Here is a 9698-nt window from a genome sequence, read left to right on the forward strand (position 1 = left end):
ATGTATGACCTAGGAAATAAGAACAAATTTGATGTGAAAAAATGCATAAAGAAATATAGAGTGTGCATAATTTTACACGTGCTCCTAGCTGGCCTGCAGTTACTTACGCCCCGCCCCTTCCTGTTTATGTCCCATTTGTTGGTAGTTGTCATTGGGATCGACTGCTTCTGCTCCTCTTACTTAACGTTTAAGTACTTCTGCTTCACAGTTGTAAATATGATATGCGGGATTACTGACTTTATATGGCTACTCTTTAAGTGTATAGGCAAAAATCGGTTTAAGTGGTTAGACCCACAGCACTACTGGAAGATAATTAATGTCGATAACCTCTTTTTGGAGTTCTTCTCAACTGCGTTACACTACATGTTTGAAGAGAAAAAAACGGATGACTCTACTCAAAATGTGCACAAGAAACATGAGTATATTAAAAATTTCTTTAAATTATTACCAGTCCAGAAAAAAACATATGCATGGAAAATTTACATAGAGTTATTTATTATCCTAGTTGGCATTTTCTTGTATTTTATTGGCTCATACATCAGTTGGCAGCTCTACAAGTACACGTTAAATTATAACCAAAATGATTTATTGTTAAGCAAATATCATTATGGTACCTTCCATGAAGAGAATAGTAAAACCTCGCCTACCACGCAGAGTGAATTTATTCCCTTCATTGGACAGCCATACAGAATATCAGACTTTTTGGAGAAAAATTAGTGCTTCCTCCCTGTAATTTTGGAGCTGCATTTATTTGTGCATAGATGGACTACTCCTCCTAAGTAGATTCCCTCAACGCATGCTAAAATTAACCCCCCCCTTTTTTTTATGTGTCTCCCATACCTATGTGTTCATTTCCGTCCCTTTACCTTCTTCACCTATAAAATATTTCCATCACTCGTGTGTTAATAAGTGCCCCTTGTGTGACCTTCTCCCACTTGTTTTCGTTTATCCCTTTGATATAATCACCACGCAGGTATATAGACAAGGGCAACCATTAAATACGTCCGTCTCCCTTTCATTTTGCACACAATATATGTTAACTGCAAACATGGGAAAACCATGGGTGCATTCTTGCGCGCACTGTGCGGTCGTCCCTGCGACATGCACACCTCATCAGTAACGTGCTTCCTTCTGCACAGTTACCTCATTGTTATTATGTCGAACCAACGTTTCCCTACTCCTATACATCATTAACACGTCTTTAGCTTTCTTTTAATTTTTGTTTAAAATATGTTTATATTTAAAAGTACAATTTTGAAAAAAACTTTCTCACGCTTGAGCAGCGTTTCCAAGTCAACACTCCACTGTGTGGGGGAAGTCTCCCTAATTAAAGGGAAAAAAAACGACCTACTTTTTTCTTTGCAAAAAAGAGTAATCACGAAATTGCACGGCCCAAAGGGGGAGAAAACCGTTGCAGTGGAACAGAAGGAAGAGACGAGGCCATTTTCGCCACCTACCCCTAAGAGTAAATGTCACCAAAAGGTTCGTCTGCCAAGAAACACGCAACGCATTTACGCAAAGTCCCCCTAACAGTTAATCACAGCGAAACGGTGCAGCGGTCTGCATCTGCCGCTGATTCAAAATACATACATGTGCAGAGAATTTATTCATGCATATGCAAGTCTACCATTCGAACTGTTTAAAAGTTTCATGAGCCATTTTTTTTTTTCCTATCTCCTTATTTGCACTACGTTAATATCGCGCCCCTTTCAAAATGGAGAAAAACATAAATTTCGCATATTTCCGTGGAGTTATTTTTCGCCGTACATATAGACAAAAAAAAAAAAAACAATTTAGAGAGAATCTTAAAAGATGCTCCGTTTTTTTCTTCTTTTCTCCATTTTGTAAATGTATGAAAAACACTTCTCCAACTTCTCCCCGTAAGAGCGACTATGTTTTGCTCACTTCGATTTTCGGCTAAAATGAGGCATAATAAGCACTCATGAGGGCATACACACGTGTTCAAATGTATAGTTACGCGCATAGGTAGGCATATATAGAAAGACGTGCACTGCTGCACCTCCCGCGCAGCTCCAATTTTTGTCCTGCTTTCTTGTCAATCTTAATTTGATATGATCGCACTCGATGAAGGTCTTACTACATATGCACGACACTGAAGAGACATATTTGTAATCGTAAAAAAAAGTGCATTTTGTTTTTTTTGGGAGTCTTCCCTTTTCTGTCTTCTGTTACTATTTCTTTACAAATGTAATGCCACATACTCGGATCTGCAGTATATGGACCTGCAAACCGCGTGGTAGTCCGACGCAGGCACAACTACGCTCGCCGCATTTGCCGCGGGGGTGAATCTGGGAAAAAAATAACCTAAAAAAAGGAACGCAGAAAATAATCCCCAACGTACCCCAAAAAGGAACATTTAAGTAATCATCAGGGTCAAAATTTACGTGATCCCCCAAACGAACAGAGAGAACCATGCAAAACGAACACACGTTGGACGAACCAATAACGTTAAAGTTCTGCTACGGAATTAACGAGTCGCTTAGCAGTGTGCACGTGATAAGGAAGCAAGAACAGGGAGGAGATACCACGGGGGAACATGGGGATCCCCTCATTGTCTACAGCTCGGATAACAATATCGTCATAGTGGATGAAAAGAAGCAGCTACTCTTTAGGGGACATGTTAACAAAATTTCAAAATTAATCAAAAGTTGTAACAATGAATTTATCGTTTCTTGCGACAAGGGGAGGGACTCTTTTATCCTTTTGTGGAAACTAAACCAGAACTGCTTAGTTCCGGTTAAGAAGTTTTTTTTTCAGAGTTCGCATGAAACCTCAGGAAAGAATGAGCCTAAAAAGAGCATCGATGGAGAGGCATTCCACAGGAACAACAGTCCACGCGCGGGGAACAGTCCACTCTCGGTGAACAGCGCACTCGCGGGGAACAGTCCACGCTCGGTGAACAGCCCAAGTACAGGAAATCAGGAAGGAGTGAAAGATAGCCACAGCAACCCTAGCGAAGGAGAGAACGTAGGATACGAGTGTGTGGACATAAGTTTTGACAACAGGTACATATGCGCACTGACGGAGAAGCAGCTCTACGCTAAGGGTAGCGCAAGGAGCACACAGGGGGAGGCAATCCAGCATAATAAGAACGGGAAAAACAGCACGAATGCCGTTTTTTACCAAGAAATCGTCATTTTCGACACCAACGGAGGGGAGGACAACATTGTGTGCAAAGACAAAATATATGGAAAGGAAACCCAAGAGAAAATTCGATTCAATAAAAAATACGAAATAATCTCCAACAGCAAATCCAAGTTATACATTTACAATTTTGTCAAGAAACATAGAACCATTACCCATTACAGTCCTTCCTTATATAAGAGTAACATAATAAATGAGCGTTTTATATTCACCGAGACGTCATTTGTGGATAACTCCACAATGCTGTTGACTGGCACGACAAATGGCTACCTCATTGTTTGGGACTATAGTTCCATTTTCTTGAGCAAAACAAAACAAAGCGTTAAACAGAGGGAATATCAAAAGTATCTAGAAATAAGAAAAGACATTCCAATAAACATTGTACAGAGTTATGGAAATTATGTCATTTTAGGACTCAGTGATGGTAGCGTTCAGGTGTTTGATAAAGACCTCAAATGTTATGCATGGTTTGAGAATATCCATGTGGGGCAAATTAAATCGATATCTTTTGAGCTGTCTAATTTTGAGCAGGACTTCTTTTCATGGAACTCATTCATCTTATTCACTGAAAAAAATGTTATTAAACAAATACACCCCTCCAGTTTTAACGACGGGGGGAGTGCTATCCAGTGGGACGATATCCACGGTGGTCAGCTGGGAACAGGGGGGAACCACACCCGGGGGGAGATAACGAAAGGGGGACTACAGCAGGAAGTCGCCATACCAAATGGTGCTAACAACTCATTGGAACAGAAAACCCAGACAGAGAATAAAACGCTACTTCACTTCGACAGCTCCTGCATCAGCTGCATATGCACCAACCCAAGTAGCGAAAAAAATGTCATATACATCGGGAATGAAAACGGGCTAATCGAAATCTTCGACTTTGACAAAAACGTAAAAGTGCACACAATTTGTTTGACATCGAAAGAAATTGTATCTATGGTTTTTAGCAACAGTGGAAGTATACTCTGCGTGGGATGCAAGTGCGGATTCATTCAGCTGATCAAAGCGGACAAGCTGGAAGCATTTTTCTCGAGCAGAGACATGAAATACCAAGTGACGTACCTATACTTCAGTGAGGATGACAAGATCCTCATTTCGTCTTCTCGAAATGCTAATATGATCATTTACAAAAATGAGAATTCTGCTAATCCCTTCGATTGGAAGTTTGCCTACAGAATTGTTAACAATAATAATATCACATTCACCGATTTGAACATCGTCAAGGAGATTCACAAAAAAAATTATTACATCATTGTTGGCATAACGAACAACAGGTACATCATCTTCTATCATTACAATTTCCTCGAAAATAATGTCACCATTTCGTACTTGCCCATAGAACAGATTTACGCCCCAACGTGCCTTTCGCAAAATCTGTACTTTTACGATAGACAAATATTATGCATCTGCAATGAAGCCTCCAAAATACGTTTCTTCGACTTGGAGACCAAAAAAATAGTAAAAACGGTTCATCTCCCGTTTCGGGAGAAAAACGTGAAAAAGTTTTTGCCCCTTACAGATTATGGGGAAGACGGTACTGCCACCCCTGCCGGAATGAACAAATCAACCGAACCAGCTAAACACAACTTGGAAAAAAACAACATCTTTCTGTTTGTGCTCAACGAAAAAATGATCGTTTTCACACAAACCCCGATAGATGCAAACTGCTTCAGGTACATCGGGGGAATCGTCTCCAGTGGGGCCATACAAAATGTCATTTTGAAGAATCAAAACATGTTCATACTGAGTAACAACAAAATCTTTTACTATCGTATTAACACTAACGTGTTAAAAAAAAACATAGAGGTCCAAAGTAACACTCTGCAAAATTTTATCGAACAAATTGGAGGAAAGACCAGCAACATGTACAAACAAATTATGGACTCCTTTTACTACTGTGAAATTCAAAAGAAAAAATTTCAACAAAAAAAAGAAAAACATGATATCAAGAAACTGCTCAACATTTTATCTATTGAGTACATCTTCGCCTCTATCAGTGTCTTCCTATCCAAATTTGAAATACAAAACATAATACAGGAGTATCACTTTTACTATAAGTACGTGCTTCCACTGCTCATGGAGGGCGGGGCTCCCGTCGGAGAATCCCTTTCCATGGCGGACGGTGTCACGCTGGTGAATTATAAGTCGGACGACGACCTCCTGCTGCAAAACGTCTTTTTTGTTCGACCTCCGGGGTGCACGGGTAAGCGAGGTCGCAGCTGGGATAATGGCGCACAAGGCGTACCAGTGTATGTCGCGTAGCAATGTATATGGTGTAGCAGTCCATATCTCGCACGCACATCCGAAAAAATTCCTGAACGTAACATCCACCCCCCGCGCGAATACCTCCTTACTGCCCGATTCCCCGCTCGCAGATACACAGGCACATTCCGACAAAGAGCTTCTCAGCCAAAGTCGAGCAGACATCAATTCCAGTCAACAAAAAAGAAGGGACAAAAACGAGGGCGAAAAAAATGAGGGCGACAAAAACGAGGTCGACAAAAACGACGAAGATAACCAAAGCGAAGCAAATCCAAGTGGTACAGACAACACCCTCGAGGGGGACATCACAAAGGACTGCGAACATATATACTTCAACATTAATGCGTTTATTTACACCTACTTCAATTTCGCTACGGAGGACGAAACAAATTTGGACCAAGTAATACAAGACATAGGAAATTATTACAAAGATAGTAAGAAAAAGAAAAAAATTTCTTGCAGTGATTTTTTCGAGATGCTAGAAAATCACGGAGAAACCATGGACCGAAATGAGTTCCAAAGAATTTTTCAAATCTTTACAAAAAGTGAGAAGTTCCTCGACGGTGCCGACATATTCGACTTGGATTTGTTGAAGGACCTGCTTCAGTAGGTCACCTACTGGGCCTTTAAAAATAGGAAACGCTCAAGCACATATTGGGCATACATATAAATATATATATATGTATGTGTGTGTGTTTTTTTGGGGTTGCTTCTACCCACCGGCCCGCTTCACATCTACTGGCTATCATCCCTCGGGAGCTCTATATCCGTTGTGAAGTCATACTCGATCGTTGGTATCACGCCAGAGACAAACTTCAAAAGAAATAGGAGGTACAGATCATGCCTTCGAAAAAGAGGGAGACACACCTGCTGCATTTTTAATAATCTCACACTTCTTCATGTGTGTATATATACACATGCATTTCAACTTTGCAGTACAGGAATGCACACCTGGGGGTGTACTTACCTCGGTTCCTTTCCTTCGCTCATCCAATTTTTTACAATGTTTAACATCGCTTCGCCGTGTCTGCAAAGGGGGACGTGCAAAATATTGTCCAAAGGATAAACACAAAAAAGGGGGAGGGGAAAAAAACAATTCATTTTTGGGGACTTCCCAACATACCTGCACGGATGGATAGATGCAGTCATTACACCTGTGCACGGGTGGGGGTCATACTGCGAACAAAGGAGTTAAAAAAATGGCCCCAATGCACATATATAGCATGTATACCGAGATGAAAGCGGTAAAAAAAAAAAAAGAGGCTTCCCATTTGGAGTAGCACGAATAATTATTTGCAAATATCTGTTTAAGTATTCGTCTTTTCCACTCACAGTAACCGTCTCGTAACTGTACTCTGCAGAGATGTCTTCAAAAATTTCCTCCGATTTTAGCGGGTGCCCATTCTGAGATGGAGGAAGGGGAACGACAAGTTCGAGGAGCGTTACCCCAAAAAATGCGTTACAACAAATGCGTAACAACAAATGCGTAACAACAAATGCGTAACAACAAATGCGTAACAAAAATGTGGAATGAGAAAAAATGGTAGCCGAACTAGCCGCCCACTTACTTCGTCATATCCAAACAGCCATATCCGAGGAGTTTCATAATACTTGTCGTAGGTTATGCTCACATCGTACGTGCGTATTTTCATAACGTCTGCGTGGTGGAGCGATGGAGTGCGGAAACGGGTTGGTGCACACGCGAGTGATTCACAGTGGAGGACACTTATTTTTTCCCACGTTTTTCCGTGCCATTATGTAGACACATGCACGGATTTATTTCTAAGTGAATCCTTTTCATATTACTATCATTCTGCCCACTGTAAGAATAAAGCCCTGCGTGGTCCAGCGCGGCTGGGTCATCTTCCTGTGGGAGAAAAAAAAAAGCATAGCTACGAGGTTTGGGAGGACACAAATGAAGTTTTTCCCACAGGGAATAAGCAACCGAATGGATATATATATTTTCCCTATCCACTATCTCATATGAGTAACCTTAATGAGGTCAAAGTTTGGGTCAAAGTGTGCGTCAAAGTTATTTATGTCAATGGCCTCGTCGTCTTCTTCCACCGAGTCATCGTGTTGGTTATGCGCCTGGGCAGGTGGGAGAAAAAGTTGCATGGGGGGAAGGGTGTCTACATTGGGATTCTTTTTTTTGTCCATAGTGTTGTGGACCATTATATACCACGTTGTTACTCTGCTGATCATTTGCCGCTTTTCCTTTTCTCTGTTCTTACCTTTTCCTGTAGGGGCGCACTTCTGGGGGGGGGCTCCAAATGAAGCATGTCTGAAAAAAGTGAAGAATTAAATTTGTCCGTCGGGGGAATGCAGGAATGGAAGCTAAATCACGGTGCTGCTCCTCCACTGCAATAAACACTGAGCAGACATAACATGTGCATACGTGTCCATTTTTTTTTTTTTCCCCTCGCTATTTTCATTCGTTACACTCATCTATGTCAGTGGCGTTGTTCTCCTCTTCGTAACTTGGAAGCAGCCAATCGTTTTCAACAGTTTTCTTAAAAAAGGCGATTGAAGTTATAAGCGCATGTAGTTCATTCGCAAAGAAAAAGAAAAATGGCATTAACTGATTGCGCAAGATTAATCCGAATTGCACACACACGTGCAGGTTTATCTTTTTATAACTCCCAAATTACCACATCGCGCATGATATAACTCAAATCCTTAATTCTTTGCTTGCACGCCACATTTTTCGTTAAGAGGAATTGTTTCCCCTCCGGTAAATAGGGAACTCTCCTATTTTTATCTGCATCTTGCCTATAAAAAAAAAAAAGTTGCACACATGGGAAGTCGGATTAGTGCACCTTCCCCTTTCGCCGCTGCTGGGAAGTAGTGTTGGCTGTTCCAATCAGTTCCGTTTTTCATTTAAAATTTTTTTTTTTTTACCATTCCCATGTTCTAAACTTGTACACCAGAAAATCCCCCGCGTCCACAAACTCCGCTGGGGTCAGTGTCCCTAAAAATGGGTTGCAAGTGGGGAGTGGAAAAGTGGGCTCACGTGATGGAAGTACCCCTTGGGCACCTTTTTTTCTCCCACTTTACAGTTCATGCTCTCCATGTCGTCTTAATGACGAAGTGATGACCCCTCGGCATGACATCACTCTATGCCTGTTCACAAATCGAACAGACCCAAATCAAGGCATACCATTTTTAACAAATGAAGACGAATTTGTGATTGGCTTAAAATATGAGTACACCTTTCGATATGTATCTCCTATCTTATGCTTTACATTTATTGGTTCGCTCATTCCAGGATGGTTGGTTTAAAAAAATGTGGTCTGTTTGTAAAGAAGCCCTTACTTCGAACTAAAGCCCCTGCGGGGGAAAAACGAAAACAGGTGCAAAATGGCATAAAATAGGCATAAAATTGGGGAGAACTTGAAAGGCAAATTAAAGGGAGACAGCCGAATGGGATTTTTTTTCAGCCACATCGTCATATAGCTATTTTTTCACCCCTATTCTGCGCTGTTTTGATCAGCCCTGGACGGGACACACGATTTCATGTCATAAAAGTGCACAATAAGGTGAAAAAATCGAGTCATGTATGGCAAGTTGTGATACCTGCTGTTTTTACAGCATTCCTTCTCCCCCCTTAATTGGTGTTAAAAAAAAAAAAAAAAAAGGAAACAAAATCCTATTGCCAGTACGCTTTGAATGTGGCTAAAAGTGTTTACAACGTCCCGTGTTACTTATGACAGTATATGATAGGTGCTACGTTTTTGTAACGTAATGCAATGTTCCCGACATGAATGACGATTTTTGCGAAATTATCTTCCGCGGTGTATCTCAGCTTATGCTTATTTCAGGAGAGTTACAAAAAAGGAGTCGTAAATCGTCTAAGAAGGAAAACGGTTTAAAGGGGTAATTTCAAAACGGAAAATTGCAAATGGGATGGCGAGTTAATGGAATGCTCAAAAAGGGTGTGCAGTGCCCTAGCACGGTTGCCTGTTCGCTTTTTTCAGTTTCATTTTTCAGTTTCTTTTTTCAGTTCCCTCTTTGGCTCTCTTTATCAACCCCATGAAGAGCGACACTTCAAGAGAAGCATGCGCAGGAAGTTTACCCTAAATGGCACAGCTGCTCCGTAAGCCCACACATATACGATAAAATGTAAAACTGTGCGTGTCCTCCAAGAATGTGTGTTTTAATCATTACACCTCGCACGGGAGCTTTGTGACTTCTTACCGATTTGTGTAGCTTACATATAGGGCATGGATGACACGCCCACATCACTTAACCAGCATGGCAAAGCG

The 9698-nt window shown here is 41.1% G+C and overlaps 3 protein-coding genes across 3 annotated transcripts; 2 read left to right on the forward strand and 1 right to left on the reverse strand.

Moving 5' to 3' along the window:
* Nucleotides 1-714, forward strand: PCYB_071330 (hypothetical protein; the record flags this gene model as incomplete). Its single annotated transcript, XM_004221530.1, has 1 exon — nucleotides 1-714. A coding segment is annotated over one exon (714 nt), but the record flags the coding sequence as incomplete, so codon positions are not given.
* A 1719-nt stretch (nucleotides 715-2433) lies between these two features.
* PCYB_071340 (hypothetical protein) lies at nucleotides 2434-6781 on the forward strand (the record flags this gene model as incomplete). The annotated part of the gene is made up of 3 exons (XM_004221531.1): nucleotides 2434-5374; nucleotides 5547-5978; nucleotides 6768-6781. 3 exons carry the CDS (start codon nucleotides 2434-2436, stop codon nucleotides 6779-6781), a joined length of 3387 nt encoding a protein of 1128 aa, XP_004221579.1.
* PCYB_071350 (autophagocytosis associated protein C-terminal domain containing protein) lies at nucleotides 6173-9698 on the reverse strand (the record flags this gene model as incomplete). Its single annotated transcript, XM_004221532.1, has 13 exons — nucleotides 9631-9698; nucleotides 9010-9284; nucleotides 8594-8763; nucleotides 8361-8404; nucleotides 7876-7945; nucleotides 7668-7717; nucleotides 7426-7524; nucleotides 7240-7300; nucleotides 7002-7090; nucleotides 6766-6837; nucleotides 6557-6609; nucleotides 6401-6460; nucleotides 6173-6277 (listed from the first exon to the last, which is right to left on the reverse strand). Coding segments are annotated over exons 3-13 (804 nt in total), but the record flags the coding sequence as incomplete, so codon positions are not given.

The sequence above is a fragment of the Plasmodium cynomolgi genome, chromosome 7 (assembly GCF_000321355.1).
Source record: "Plasmodium cynomolgi strain B DNA, chromosome 7, whole genome shotgun sequence".
NCBI classification, from domain to species: domain Eukaryota; phylum Apicomplexa; class Aconoidasida; order Haemosporida; family Plasmodiidae; genus Plasmodium; species Plasmodium cynomolgi.